Source organism: Myodes glareolus, chromosome X, assembly GCF_982192425.1.
Source record: "Myodes glareolus chromosome X, mMyoGla1.1, whole genome shotgun sequence".
NCBI classification, from domain to species: domain Eukaryota; kingdom Metazoa; phylum Chordata; class Mammalia; order Rodentia; family Cricetidae; genus Myodes; species Myodes glareolus.
In genome coordinates, this window is record NC_142053.1 from 43,841,876 (window position 1) to 43,858,526 (window position 16,651).

The following is a 16,651-nucleotide window of genomic DNA, read 5'->3' on the forward strand; positions in this document are numbered from 1 at the left end:
CACACATGAGGCCCGGAATATGATCTCCAATGCCACTTAAACTGAGTGTGATGGGGGCAAAAAGATCAGAAGTTCAAGGTTATTCTCAACTATGTAACAATTTTAAAGGTCATCTTGAGTTACATGGAACTTTATCTTAAGAAACCCAGACAGAAAAAGATCCTACAAAGTTTAAAGGAAAGGAAACTCAACCTTATTCCACAAGTGGCTTCCCAAATTTTATTCGTCTTAGGCACAAATAGCAATGTGCAACACAAAGTACAGTGTTGCACAGGTGACCCTTCGCTCACTATGTCTGCCGCCATCTCTAATCATGCTAGAAAATGCTGACACTGAGGCAAGATTCATCGCCTTCGCTTTCTGCTTCAAACATCATTAACAGGACATCTTATTGAAGTTCAGTGAGTAGCAGAAACGGTAGCTACAGCATTGCTAACGATTACTATAGACTCTAGAATCAGCTTGAAGTAGAACTGAAATCTAATTTTTACATTGCCTTGCACTGTGATCCTGAAGACGCCAGTTAACAACACTAAGCCTCGGCTTCTTAACTTGTAAACCAGGAGGAAAAATAAAAGCTAAATTACAGGGTGGCGAAAATTCAGTGGGGATGTAAACCAGGATTAACAGTAAAGACTAAATTATGGAGCTGGGGAAATTCAGTGGGGATGGCACCTGGCACATTGCAGTAAGCAGCAGCTATCGTCAGTACCAACCTGGCAGCCATGTGTGTTCCATTAAACCTCAGGCTAACAGAGGCATTCCCTGTAAAAGTGAAGTGTAGGTTGATTCTATAAAAAAAAAAAAATCTTGATCATAAAAGTACTAGCTCGTGATAGGTGGTGATGGCACATGCCTTTAATTCTGGCACTTGGGGAACAGAGGTAGGCAGATCTCTGTGAGTTCCAGGCCAGGCTGGTCTGCGGAATGAGTTTCAGCATAGCCCAGGCTACACAGAAAAAAAAAAAAAAAGAAAAGAAAAAAAAACCTGTCTCAAAACACACAAAACAAACAAAAAAATTACTAACTCACTTAGTGACTCCCAACTTTATGAAGAGAAAAACCCCCTATTTCACTAAAAGTAGTAAAGTTTAATTTATCCCAGAGGAATGGATATTGAATTCAATATGAGCATTCAAAGGCTATAATACTTTCATCATACACACACACACACACACACACACACACACACACACACACACACGCACTACATGCTTATTTTATACTTGAGTAGAAATTCTTCCTGTAGCGTAAATTTAATGGTAACTGGCACACTCTGTCACCAAAATTAAAAAATGCAATTACTTAGTAACTCAATGAACTTAAGTTTTTTTGGCAGAAAACTGTTAGATACAGTGAAGATTTCCTATGGCAAAGATGATCTAAGTGAGTCTTCTGCGCGGATTCCTTATTTACCTGATAGTCTGAAAAGGAAACTGAATACCTCTTCATGCTTTTTCAATTCCAGGAAGTTATCAGAAATTTAGTCAAGAGATATGTGGCTGCAATGATAAGAAACTCCAAAACAAATGAGGGACTAACAGAAGAAAACTTTAAGGTAATTTAATCATGAAGTGGGAAAATCTCTCTCTCTCTCTCTCTCTCTCTCTCTCTCTCTCTCTCTCTTTCTCCTCCTATATCTTCAAATAGTGCAAGAAAAACTCAATTACAAGTCTTATTCTTCTAAAAATTATTCTTTAAAATTTTTTTAAAAAAATTGAGTTTATCAGTTTTGTGTGTGTGTGCGCGCATGCATGTGTGTGTTGCCTGCACATTTGTTGTCTAGGTGTCAGATTGCCCCCTGGGAGTGGTGTTACACAGGTTGTTGAGAACCACCATGTGGATAGTGGGAACTGAACCTAGGTCCTCTGGAAGAGCACAGTTCTCTTAACCACTGAGCCATGTCTCTAGTCCCTGCAATTCTTATTCTATCTTGGAATTATCTGTCATCCAGTAAGTGGAGAGAATTTTCCTTTTCTAAAAAATATGCTTGTAATTGAAATAGAATATTACTTTTCGTCCTTCCTCCTGCTCCTCCCAGCTACACACCTTCATATCTCTCCCATATTCCCAACTCTCTAGTTCATAGCTTCTTTTTTTGTTTCATACATGTGGTATGTGTGTGAGCATGCACAAATACATACATATATATGTATATATACATATATACACACACATACATACAACTTGAGTGTAAACAGAGACTGTGCTTTTGTTTTCTGAATGCCCAGATCTGAATAATCACACAAAACTATATTAATTACAACACTCTTTGGCCAAAGGCTTAAGCATATTCCTAGCTGGTTCTTACATCTTAAACTAACCCATCTCTATTAATCTGTGTATCACCACGAGACTGTGTCTTACTGGAAAGGTTCTGGCATCTTTCTTCTTCAGCAACTACATGGCATCTCCTTGACTCCACCTACTGTCTCTATATCTCTGTTTGGTTTTCCTGCCTGGCTTTACTCTGTTAAGCCATTGACCAAAACAGCATTATTCATTAACCAATAAAAGCAACACATATACACAGAAGTACATCCCACATCATTTTGTACTTTTGTTATTATATTTATATGGTTTCAGTGCTGATCGCTTTACACTGAACAACCAATTAGGGAACTTATCTCTGGGAGAGGTTCATTCTTCTCATAGTCACTATTGCCTATAATTTTTTGTCTCAGATTGGGGCCCCACACAATTTGGGGTCGAGAGCTTTTTATCAATGTCTGTCACATTCAGTTTTATGACCAAAATGATCCTGTTCTTTCCTTTGATATTATCAGGGTGAGAATAACTTACTTAACTGATATAGCAAGAATGCATGCTAAGGGATAAGGCAGCAAAGAGAAAACGCCTGGAGACCTTAAATGCCTTCTTTAAAAGATCAGCAATTAAATCCAGAATGTGTATTTTTAAATTTTAAGCCTAAAGAAACTACAATTACATAGTAGAATTTTCCCACTGTTGGTATCAACCTAAAAGAGTGATTCTCACACAGGGGCAGTTCTGTACTTAGGGCACATTTGGCTGTCTGGAAATGTTTTAAGTTGTCATACTGGCATCTAGTAAGTACAAAGAGGGTTGCTACTAACAATCCCACAATTAACAAGATAGCTTTCCATCATAGAAAACTATCCTAACAATCTGGGTGGTATGGTGCGCACCATTAATCCCAGCACTTGGGAGGCAGAGGCAGGCAGATCTCTGTGAGTTCGAGGCCAGCCTGGTCTATAAAAGTTAGTACCAAGACAGGATCCAAAGCTACACAGAGAAACCCTGTCTCAAACAAACAAACAAACAAAAAAACTATCCTGCCAGACATATCAGTAGAGCCTAGAATAAAAAACCCTATCCCAGGATACACGACACATGCACACACAGATATATAACATCCCTGAAAGGCACCCAGGAATTCTATTATCTTAATCCACAGATGGAACTTAGGTGTTGAGGACCAATGTGCCAATCACTTTGCTAAGTTATGATTGCATGTCAGTTCATGAGTATAGGGGCTAGGGGAGTTGGAAAAAGGAAAATGGAGATGGAGAGGTACCAGGTACAGAAAAGCCCTGTAGTCCATGATACAGTATTTATAGTGTTTCCTAAGACAAGAGATGTTACCAAGACATTTTAAGCAGAAGGATGACTTGATCAGATTTAAACTTTGAAAACCTCTAAAGGAAAAAGTTAACAGTATACAGGCAGCTGTCTCATCACCTGATACTTCATTTCTTCAGTTTCCTTCCTGGATCCTAAAGGTTTTCTCTTCTTCAGCTGTCCTTTTACTTCACTCAGGAGAGCCAGGATTCTCATTAAGTAACTTGTCAGCAGCCACTTTATTTTTGACATCTTGTGTGTGAGAGTGTTTTGCCTATATGTGCATCTGTCTGCATATATGTATGTGCACCATGAGAACACCTCATGCAGGTAAAGGCCAGGAGAGGGCATTGTTGGATCCCCTAAGAACTGGAGTTACAGATGGTTGTGAGATGCCATGTGGATGCTGAAAATTGAACCCAGGTCATCTGGGAGAGGAGCCAGTGCTCCTAACTGCTAAGCCATTTTTCCAGCCCAGTTATTACTTTGTTAGGGATTAGTTTATGTTCCTGTTCCACAGGTTCTGAAATCAACCTTACCCACTGTAGTTTCTCCAATGATCACAGGAGTCTTTCTGTGCTGGAATGAAAGATTTTTACAGTATAATGTGTGCTTCGTGGTTTATTACTATGTAAAACAGCCTATCCAAAATTCCAAGTGTCTTCTTTGAAGACCTTCTCTTTTTTTCTAACAAAACATGTCTCCTTTCTTTTGCTAGGAATTAAAACAGGACATCTCAAGCTTTCGATATGAAGTACTTGACCTCTTGGGAAACAGAAAACAACCAAGAAGAAGCTTTTCCACTAGCAGTGCTGAATTCTCTCAAAGGGATGATACCAATGATGGCAGTGGTGGGGCACGGGCCAAGTCTAAGAGCGTCTCTTTCAATTTAGGCTGCAAGAAAAAGGCCTGCCACGGGGCACCTCTCATCAGAACCATGCCAAGAGCCAGCGGTACTCACGAGAAGTCAAAAGCAGAGTCATCAAGCAAACGGTCTTTCATGGGCCCCTCTTTCAAGAAACTAGGTCTCCTATTCTCCAAGTTTAGTGGCCAGACCTCTGAACCCACTTCAGAGCCAATGTACACCATCTCCGATGGCATTGCACAGCAGCATTATATGTGGCAGGACATCGAATATTCTCAGATGGAGAAAGGGAAGGCAGAGGCCTGTTCTAAAAGCGAAATGAACCTCAGTGAAGTAGAGTTAGGTGAAATCCGGGGTGCTGCTCGGAGCAGTGAATGCCCCCTAGCCTGTTCCAGCTCTCTTCACTGTGTATCCAGCATCTGCTCTTCAAATTCTAAACTTTTAGACTCATCAGAGGATGTATTTGAAACTTGGGGAGAGGCTTGTGACTTGCTCATGCACAAATGGGGTGATGGACAGGAAGAACAAGTTACAACTAGGCTCTAAGTCAAGCCACCCGTCATCTGTTCTGGAATTCAAGAGAACACTTGTAATTCCTCATTCTCAGAGGTGACAGCAAATACAGTTCCCTCATGGTCCCCCAGCCAAGCAGTGGAACTCTTATTATTTTCCGTCTTTTATAGCCACATTCTTTATGTTCTGTTTTACTGTTATTATAATTTGCCTTTTTATATTTATAAATACTAGATTCATGTCGAAACCAACGGAAGGGGAATAGCCCCAGTCAGCAGAGGTGCAGTTGGGTGCTTAATCCCTTTGCTTTGCTGTTCTTACCTTTGCCTCGTTGAAGCTCCTGGTGCCACTTTGCTACCATAGCTGCCGCACAGATTCCTGACTTTCCTCAGGATCTCACACCCATCTCCCCACAGAGCTGAGGGATATGGTCCGCAGTCCCTCCCAGCTATCAGATAAGGCAAATAAATCTGCCTGTCTTTGTTGCTCTTCAGTGCTACACGCTGCCCCATGCTGGTTCAATGAACAGCATGAAAGGGAGACTGGACTCCAAAGAATTGTCAGCTTGTGGTTTCTAGGTAGACCTGGCCTTTCTGTTTTGTTTTAAGACACTATAACTTCTAATTGTGGGAATTGTTGAGGTTTCGTTTCTTAAAGATGTGTTAGTTTCTTAATGTGTGCCAATGAGATATTTACAACGTGTGTTATAGCTAATAATTTAGCTGCTTTGCTTTCCCGTGTTTGTATATTTTGGTTAACTTATATACTTTAAATTTTGAGAGTATCAAAGTTAGTATTTAGGATGTGTACTTTTTTCCAAAAAAATCTTCTACTGCATTCTAACCAATAGTTACTACAGCTCAAACATTGGCAAGAAAAAATATAATTAGCTGGTATATTTATAGGGTCCTATCTACTGTGGATAGTTTTAATCATCATTGATATAAAGGCATTTCTAAGATTAAAGACTGGATTTGAAATATTTTTTATCAGAAAAAATGACATTTTACTGAGGTGTTTAAATATAGGGGGGAAAAGAGCACCTCAATTTAATTAATTGCTTTCTGGAAAGAAAACCTAGCAGACACAATTTTAGGTTCAGATAACCTAATTCAGGTTGCAGCTGCAATATCCACTGGGGGACAGTGGAATCTGCATGTGTGAACTGTTAGAGATATAATGTAATAATCCTAGTGGATTCGTAGAACTCAATTCTGCCTTCAAAGAAAGCTACATTTACACATTCAAACTCTTTCCCATAGTCCAGGAGTACCTAATTACAACACAAGTTAAAGCGAAGTTAGGATGAATATGGTAGCCATTTTAGGATTGATATCCACTAAGCAATGGCCTGCCGAGCAAGCATAGTTTTACCATCATATGTGTTGCTTGTGGACATTAACAATTTATATGGTAGAAAAGTAAAACTGTTCATTGGGCATCACCTGTTCTTTTTAAATGTCAACACCAACAAGAATCCATCTATATTCTTGTGTAATGTCTGCTGGATGTGAAATGAGGAACCGTTAATGTAAATGTGTCTGTAAACTTGCTTTTGACAGTGTAGTTTATGTTAAACTGATTTTCCACCTCTATCCCTAGTATTGGTGAATGATGGTAAAACTGTTTCTTGTGGAAATGAGCCAAATCATGGACAAGGGAGGTAGGAAGTTGTGCTGAATACAGCTCAGATACACAGAAAAAAGAATTATGAGAGCAAAATGAACCAACACACATTTGGCAAGGGTCTGTTCCAAAATAATCTTAGTCTTATCTGAAGTGCTCATATATTCAAATCCAACTGCTGCCCTACTTTACTGAGGGACTATTACAAATAGTTCCAATACTGAGACAGATTACTTTCTAAAAGGAAGAATTCTAAAGTAATTTCAACATTTCCAACTGTAGCATTTATTCTTAATGATAAATTAACCGACTACAACCATAACTCACAAAACCACCAACAAAGCCAATATATAAGCATATAGTAAAAACATCTTTCTCAAAAATATATGGACTATTAACAATCTATGTGTAACTGTTCTAATGGTCAAGTCGGTAGAAAGCCATGAAATTATGTTCAGATGCAGTCTTCTCTCAGTTATGTTCTGGAGAGAAAGAAAGAACATTACAACAACCATTCTCTCCTGTTGAAAGAAACTAGCGCCATATTTCTTGGGAACAAATTCCATTGCAGATCTCCTTAAAGTTTTCATCTTTGTGTCTTGGGCTTAAGACTTCACTAGCTATCTTGAGACCTCATTTAGAATAAAGGCTGCAACTAAACAGTCATTATCCGAAGTTCCATGTGAGTGATAGCAACATTTTTATTAACATCTTTCTACCCTGTCAATCAGTTACAGTTTAAAAACATTTTAGGGATGGATAACTTTCCTAATAGTCAGTCCTGAGTTCTGTTCCTGGTACCAATAAAAAAAAAGTGAAGGGCTGGAGAGATGGCTCAGTGCTTAAAAGCACTTGCTCGAATAGAGGACCCAGATTTTATTTCCAGCACCCACAGGGCAGCTCAATCTGTAACTCCAGTTCCAGGGTATCTGATGCCCTCTTCTGGACCCCCAAGGCAGCAAGCACACAAATAATACACAGACTTATATGCAGACAAAACACATATGCACAGAAAATAAAAATAATAAATCTATTTTAAAGGGAGAGGATTTGAAATAAAGAATTCTTAAGTATGTCTTTTCATGCCTGAGAAAGTATAAAGACAACTTGAGAGAAAATTTATAAGGAAGAGAGAGAGAGAGAGAGAGAGAGAGAGAGAGAGAGAGAGAACTGTAGAAGAGAGGATCAACTGACTTCAAATTTTTCAAACCTCATATTTATAAATAAAAAAGTTTAAAAAAATAAAGGAGGTACCATTGTATCCAGAAAAGGGCACCAAGTTGGTCAATAAACCCCAATTTTCTAGATTATAGAAACATTGTCTAGCACACAAATGTTATATATAAATGTTCAAATAAAATGCCCTCTATACAGATACCCATTGTTTTCATTTGTCTAAAATGGTGTGAACTCCAAAACTGCACTTAAATGTCAATTTAAAAAGCACTGTTGCAAAGTAAAAATAACTATAAATACAAGAACCACTTATTAATTACATGAAACAATAACAACATGACTTACTTCCATTACAGTAAGCTTTCTGCTAACTTCTAGGTACCTTGGGTTTATTTTTCTGATACCATAATTAAGGTATTCTTAATAATAATTAAGGTAAACATACAAAAAAGTCTGAATTATATCAGAAATTATATCATTGTTAAAGTACTTATTCCATTTTTCATGTCAAGTACAGTGAAGTGCAGAAACTGGGGAAGATTCTAAACTCAAAGTCATCAACCAATTTGAGAGCAGCCTGGACTATATAGTAAGACCTTATCTCAGAAACACAAGTGCACACAAACAAGGTTTATCTTGCTTAACATGATCTCCAGTTCCATGCATTTCCACGCCAATGATATTAATTTCATTTTGAATAGGTGAAACTCCATTGTATATACCATATTTTTTTATTCACCTGTTGACAGCTGACTACTTTGGATCCTTGTAATCAGCTCCTACATATCTATCCTCTCCTGACACCTCTAAAATGGCCTTCCTTCCACTCTAAATCTCTTAATAGAAGCAAAAAGAGCTCAATAAGTAAGTAGAAGCTGCCTCCAGTGAAGGGCATTTTTCACCCATGTGCAGCAGACTTTAGTGGGTTTCAGGACAGGAGCTCTACCCTCATTACCTCATTGCATGCAGGTATGCACACATACACATGACACAGATGACACTGTTCTCATCAGTACTTGAAAGACTAGATCAAAGTGTGCCTTTTGGCAAGCAGATTAAGATGTGCTGGGAATTTTATGTCTTTTCCAACGAACTTCAATGTATCCCTAACTGCCTTCCAATCGAGAAGCCCTCTAGACAAATTTTCAGTCTCGTGCAACACTTAGAAGAGACCCTTGAAAAAGAAGGCAGAAAGGGCACTTGAGAATTTCATGAGGGTTCTTAAAAGTGACAGAGAAGAAACAAAGGCTCCCAAAGGACAAACAAGTGTGGTTAAGCACTACAAATAAGAATAATCATCAAATTGTTGAACTCTTAAGATGATCAAATTGAGATAAATTGTTTGAATAAAAATGTGGTTTCTGGGGCTGTAGAGGTGACTCAATGGTTAAGAGCATTGCTTGTCTTCCAGAGGAGCAGAGTTCAGTTCCGAGCAGTCATGTCAGGAGCTCACAACAGTAACTACAATTCCAAGGAATTCCAGCCCTTTTTTGACTTCCTTACAGACACACACACACACACACACACACACACACACACAGAGAGAGAGAGAGAGAGAGAGAGAGAGAGAGAGAGAGAGAGCGAGAGAGAGAGAGAGAGAGAGCTCTGTGCTGTCTTATTGCTGGGTGAGTGGTTAATAAGAGCTCTCACCTAGCATGAGCAAGATCCTAGGTGTGATGCCCCCAAAAGTATCATTTTTCGATGAAAATATTCACATCAGTCTTTTCTCCAACAAAATCTAGAAACTCAAATTCAACAACGTGTGTAAATTCTGGAAATCTCTTTTCAAATTTTGAACATTAGAGTTTAATTTCAGAAATCAGTAGTTTCTTTCATTAAGTCATCAGGCAAAATTCATACTAGGACTATCATTTGAAACTACAGTGTCACAGATTGCCTTTCCAAATATGGAGGAGGACTGACTTAATTTTATCGAAGAAATGAGTCTGCTACAGCTTTATGAAGAACAACTAAACTAGGGATGGTACAAATGGAAAGAAATCCAGATTATATCTATCACATTTTGTCCCATAAATTTATAGTAAGCACAAAACCTATGATTGCAAATGAGTTTTATAAACTTGCCAGAACTTATGCATCCAATGAATGACATCCACCAAACAAGTAAAAAATATCTGTACTTGCCCGGTGGTGGGGTGCACACCTTTAATTCCAACCCAAGCAGACAGATCTCGGAATTCGAGGCCTCACGGGTCTACAAAGCAAGTTCCAGAACAGCTCAGACACACAGAGAAACCCTGTCTTGGGGGCAAAAAAAAATTAAAAAAGAAAGAAAAGAGGCTACACCGCACCCATATTATAATAATGCTACCATTAGTTACCATATTTTAGACATTCTCCGAATAACCTAATAACACAAAATCATGATTCTGTGAGATGTGAATTTTTAGAAATATTCAAAAATAAGTTTGGTTCAAAATGATTGAATGAAGGGTAACAAACCAAAATACTTACTTAGTTAAAAAAAAGTAACAATTCAAATACTCTAATTACAACAGGCACATTGGTGAGTTTTCAATGTGTACATACCTAGAACCAGTTAATCAAAATGCATCCTATTACTTCCCAAGATGCTTTGTTACCCTTTGCAACTTAAAATCAACTTGCAGCATGCTTGGAGTAGTGGTAGCTTTACAAAAATAAATATAGTGCCTCCTAAGAAAAATTTAAAGGACAACATACTTAATTAGAGAATCTCCACATATTACGGGACAATCAAGATTTAACCCCTGAAATCCTGGTGTTTGAACAACGAAGTACATCAAGATTTCCTGTGGCCTAAGATCTAAACAAATTGAGAACTGTTGTTATAAATCTTAGGTAATCCAAAAGAAACATTTTATTGTGTACAGGTTCTGACAAGAGGGTTGTTAGCAAGAAGGAGTAACAGGAAGGGCAAACAAATAACAAAAAGGTAACAAACAACAAAAAACTGCTGAAGATTCTACAGGAAAAAATGGAAGGCAAAATTTTGGACTCAACATTCATAGCAGCAGATGTAGGAGATGAGGCTCAAATAGAAATACGAAAGCAGCTAGCTGAATTCTCAGGTCATCTGAAAAATACAATGTCCAAAGTACGTGCTTCCATACAAGATCTAATCATTTCATTTAAAATACAGCTTCATCAATCCCATAGCATCACACTTCCACAAACAAGGCACTTAGTTGCCTGGAGTCAAACAAGTGACAACTGTACCTGACATATTTAGGAAGGAGAAGCAGTCAGAATTTAAATGTTTTTCATCAGTTCTACAAGCAATGGCACTAAAATCAATGCTAGTGTGGGTACACAAGGACAGTTCTAAACCCAGGCCATCAACCTCATTAATTTACTTAATGTTAAAGGGAATCGAATTTCCTAAAGTACTAAGTTTAGACTAAGCTATTTGAATCCCCCCACTTTAAACAAAGTATGACCATGGTCTCTTATTTCAGTGGTACAGCAGTAACAGACCTTGTCCAGATCATTTCTGTTCAGATAAGACTAAGTACAACCTTTCCAAGGAAAATAAATGGATGTATTTTTATTGCTTTTCATGTGTATGCTAGAGGTAATAATCAAGAAGAGAGAAATATTTTAACTGCTTACAGATTCTGTTTCTTCAGTAATTTACAAAATGGGGACAGAGAATTTCTTCCTAGTCAAAATAGTGAATGCAATTTGGAGCTACAGACTGAACAGTTGATAGGAGAGAGAAAAACTAGAAAATAGAGGCTATGCTTGATAAATTTTCTCAGCGTAGTCAGTGATCCCTAGCACATCATCATATAGAAAATGTGTCAAAAGTAAGGTTATAGTTATATCTCCTGAGTTTAATTTATGAAAGAAAAATTTTGGTGTTTTTACAAATGGCATTTTGACTCTGCAGATTATTTTAAAAGCTAAAACCTGAGTAATTACTTTATTTAAATATTTTCTGTAACAAGTGCAAAGTTAATGTCAACCTGAAATGTGTGAAAAAGAATCTTGTATAATAATTTTGTGTGTTTTTAGCTCCAGTATGAAGAAAAATAAAGCATTTACTCCCCTCCCACAAAATGTATGGCTACTTAGAAGTAAGATGTTTTGTTCCTCCTTTTCCAATGTAACCATTTATACCTATTAATAAATGTTGATGGACAGCACTGGGTTTCATACTATAATTTAACCAGCAGAAAACACTAACAGACTACTGTAGTACAAAATAATTTGAAAAGTATGACTGAAAATATTATTTTAATAGTTCTTATGTAAAAGGCCATTACTATTAAGGGTTGAAATAGTAAAACCGAAAATGGTCCACTCACCTCAATTAATTTCAACTACAAATTTTGTGGTCAATGTACTTCACAAAAGTAGTCTTACACAGAGCTAGTGAATATCCTTGAGAAGTATAAAATTTTAAAAACTCAACTATTGATAGGCTTCCACAACCTCCTAGATGTCTTAGCAAGATCTGTCTGGACCTTATAACTACTATAAAATCTTAGTTAATTTCAACATTTAAGACTTTTCAATAGATAAAGACTTTTTCATACAATACATTTTGATCATGGTTCCCCACTCCAATTCCTCCCAGATCCTTCACAGTACCCTACGCACCAACTTTGTTCTCTCTTCAAACCAAGCAAGACAAAACAGAAACATTAATAACTTCTGAAGTCACCAAGGCATTGTTTTATTATGAAACTTTTCTAGCACAAGGTGAAAGTAGAGAATAGTAAATACAGTGGACCTAAGCTTTAACCCCAAAGTCGTTTTAGCAAACAGTGCATCTTTTCCTGAAACTACGTTTTCCACATGTTCCTGACAAGTCCTATGAGGAAAACTCTTTGATAGTTCAGCTAAAAGACATATATGTCTTCTAAATCAAGTTGCTTCCATCAAAATCCAATATTCTCTAAGCTGGAGGTGGGAGGGAACAGGAGATTGTCTTTCATTATATTAATTCTCTTACATTCTTAAACTTTTATTGTAAGAGGAAAAGAAAATGCTTCAAAGATGTATCATGTGCAATGGACTAAATCTGCCCCAGAGTTGGAAAAGTCTAGATTCAGTTCAAGCTCTACCACCCTCCCCAACACATCATTTTGTTATTCATATAGATTTACATCTGAATTAAGTTTTGAAAGTCTAGTATTCACATTAAAATATAACTTGTTTGCTTACATTTTTATCCAAAGATAATTAAATGGTTATGCTTTGATTAGAGACTCCAAGGAAATGAAACGTTTGAAATTCACAATTCTTAAATTTCAACAGTAAAATAGAATATTTTCATCTGCTCTTAATTAAGGAGAAAGACAATTAGTTTTGAGAATAAATATACACAGCTTAAAATGAATCCTTCTTATTGCTGTGGAAACTACTTAGATTTCTGCCTTTAGCATAACCAGATTTAATCAGAAAAGAAGTCCCAAACCTTTGTTTCTCCTCCCAATAATTCAAAAATTGCTACTTGGTTAACAATAAAGAGATCAGCTTTTGTAGTGTCAAGGAAAACTAAAGAGGTAAAATGTAAAAGTTAAGGCTTGGGAAAGCTCCATCAGCAAAGGGCTTGCCAGAGAAGCTTGAGGATCTGACTTTAATTCTCAAACACCCATGTAATGAGCCAGATATGGTAGTGTATATTTCTTTTTCCAAGAAGGTGGAGACAGACTGATCCCTGGCCAACGAGTCAGTCTAGCCTAAATATTGATTCCCATGTCCAGAAGACTGTCTCAAAAGAAAGGAGATGTTTCTGAAGAGTACTACCAGAAGTCATATTTCAAGCCTCCACATGCATGCACAGTTGGGGATAAATATACCCATAACTACCTAAAAATGTAGCCTGCCAGTGTTTCTGGTGTTTTTGTTTTTAAATTACCAAGTTATTTGTTTTCTTTATGGTTATCTTCAGTAACTACTTCAGACTTGTGCAGCAATACAGGTTACTCTAACCCTACTACAGCCTAACAACAAGAAAAGAAATTGACTGGAATATGTTGTGTAATGTTTTCACTTTTAGCTTTTTGAGGGGCCCATCACCCAGCTCCGAAATAAATCACACACACACAGGCTTATTTCTTAATTATGAATGTCCAGTCATACATTGACTTGTTTTTAGCTAGCTTTTCTTATCTCAAATTATCTTCACTACCTTTTCCTTCTGGGCTTTTAACTTCTTTCTTCTGTATATCTTATTTTCCTTCTTACTTGTGCCTGGCTCAGTGGCTGGCCCCAGTTTCCTCCTCTCCTTGTTCTCTTGTTGCTCTTCTCTTCCTTTCTCCTTTTATTTATACTCTCTGCCTGCCAGCCCCGCCTATCCTTGCTTCTGCCTAGCTACTGACCATTCAGCTCTTTATTAGGATCATCAGGTGTTTTAGAGACAGGCAAAGAATCACAGCTTCACAGTTAAAACAAATGCAGCATAAACAAGTCACATACCTTAAAATAGTATTTCCAACATTTCCCTTTTTTTCCTTTCTAAACAAAAAATGAAGTTTTAACCTTAACATAGTAAGACTGTATACAATAAGAACAATTATCAAGTAAAGATTGCATGTACAATGTACTAAATTCCAATTCATTTGTTTCTGGTAAATATAAATACTCCATAATCTATTTCATCTCAGTAAGTCCAAAATTTTATACCTAACTTGCTATCATAGGTATGAAAACTGACACTATATATATATATAGTCTTCAACTACATCAAAGGCACCAGAAGAAAATAATATTACTTAAATAAACAAAAAAATGGATTGCAGACGACTTCTAAAAAATCTAGAAATGACATAGACATCTGACTGCCTGGACAGTCACCCAAAGTTCCTTGGCATAGTTGGGGCCATCTTCAGCCTACAGGCCAATACGATCTCACAGACTTTTCAATGAAGCAGGAAATTTGACAGACTGTATTGACTGTATTTGACAGACAACCTATATTGGCAATTTTTCAGTCACTTTCCTCTGTGACCTGCAGAATGTCTGACAGTTTCTTCTGAGTCAGAAACCCTGAAGATCATCCCACCTTTTTCAGTCTGGCAAAGTTCACTCGTGGTCCCTTTCCTGTGGGTCCTGCATGTCCAGTTTATACAACATACTGTCAAGCAGTCCAAGCAAGAGCAGCTTCTTGCCCAAATGGCTAATCTTGCCACAATGACAGAAAACTCCAAAAGGAATTTCTTCAATGCCCACCATCTCTGAAGTAAATTGGTGCTGTCAGGAGTAGATGTGTCTCATTGTCATGTAAAAGCTTAAATTAAAAAAAACATTTAAAATGCCATATACTGTAGATCTTTGAAATGTTTGAAGGCCATCTATCTAAAATCAAACTATGTATGATCTGGAAAGCATACCTAGCACATATCTACAAATTTGATTGTTATAGATGAATTAACTACTGACCTGTGTTTCTTTATTATCCTAAATAGTTCATAATGATAGCTTTCAAAAACTAAAATTTTACTTTACATTTTTAAATGAACTACCTAGACACAATACCTTAAACAAGAGCAGAAACATATATACAATATGTTGTAACAAAATAACCTTAAATACTTAACATACAAAAATCCTTTAAACAAGAGCAGAAACACATATACAATATGTTGTAACAAAATAACCTTAAGTATTTATTAACATATGAAAATCCTTTAAAGAGAAATTATATGCTATAACAAAAATTACCTTAAATTTGTATCAACATACAAAAGTCCTTTAAACAAGAGGAAAAACATATACAGTGTAAGAAATTTCAGCAGTGTAACAATATTGGCTTGAGTTTATACTCATATACCAAAATCCATGCCAATGCAAAGTATTTGAGATAGTTATTTTATCCTATATTTCTACAGTAGCCTAAATATAACAAACATCCACAAAATAACCCACAAAATAACCAAAGACCACCTACGCCCCTTTTTCTCTGGGGAATGTGGATGTTGTGTTCTCTAGACTGCTTCCTGTGGAATGTGGGCAAAATACTTTTAGTATCCCAAAAAGAAAATTTGAGATAATGGCCAAGTTGGAAAGACCAGTTATAACCTTTAATGATAGCTATCATCTGTCAAGTTTCAGGAGCTCTCCCCTGATCAAACCAGATCCATATTAACCTGCAATGAATCCGCAGCCTATTTCGAAAAAAAAAAAAAAAAGCAAAACCTCTTCTCTAAAGGATTTTTGATTTTCATTTCATAAATACATTTATGTTGAGGCATTCTTAAAATATCTAGGCTGGTTTATTTCAACAGTCTCTTTCAACTCCAGGTCTCTCAGCAGCTGTCCTTCGCTTTTCAGCAATCAAAAAATTCAAAATCAACACAATAACACACACCCATCTTTACATGGCTTTTTTCTTTTACACTACTTGTACTGTCTCTTTAAAAACTTTACTTTTTTATTATTTTTAATCTGTTTCTTCCTATGACTGCCTATACCCATTTTCTTTAGCCTAAGCACATTGTAAAACACACTGCAACCTGTTTAGAAGTTTTGTTTTGTTCCCCCCCCCCAATCTGGACCTCTTTTACTGTTCATCTTTAGCCATTTTTGACTGCACAAGCAAACTTTAGATTGCTAAGCTACACCTGGATCCTCTGCGTGCTCTAGCAGCTGGCTCTGACCACTCTCAGATAAGGTCATGAAAGACAAGCTCAAAGCTTGTGCCCTGTCTGAGGTTACTGAGAACTGCTTTAAACCTTTCTAGCTATGGAAGCCAGAACTTGAGTTATCATAAGCCTTTTTTTTTTTAATTGTTTCTAGTTTAGTGCTGCCAGCACCTCTTAAAGTTCTTTTTATTTTCTTTTTCAGCTTTCTCAGGCTCTAGATTTATTTTTGAGCCCCACGATGGAATGCCAAAAATAACTGTGTGATGTTTTACTCTTT

At 36.9% G+C, this 16,651-nt stretch overlaps 1 protein-coding gene across 1 annotated transcript in view; it reads left to right on the forward strand.

Annotated features, from left to right (window-relative positions):
- Positions 1-11,928, forward strand: part of Trpc5 (transient receptor potential cation channel subfamily C member 5) — a 277,718-nt gene extending 265,790 nt beyond the window's left edge. The window contains exons 10-11 of the mRNA XM_048441898.3: positions 1,469-1,558; positions 4,319-11,928. Coding sequence (XP_048297855.1) covers positions 1,469-1,558; positions 4,319-5,011 — 783 coding nt within the window. The 3' untranslated portion in view covers positions 5,012-11,928. The remainder of the gene's footprint in view (positions 1-1,468; positions 1,559-4,318) is intronic.
- The last annotated feature ends 4,723 nt before the right edge of the window (positions 11,929-16,651 follow it).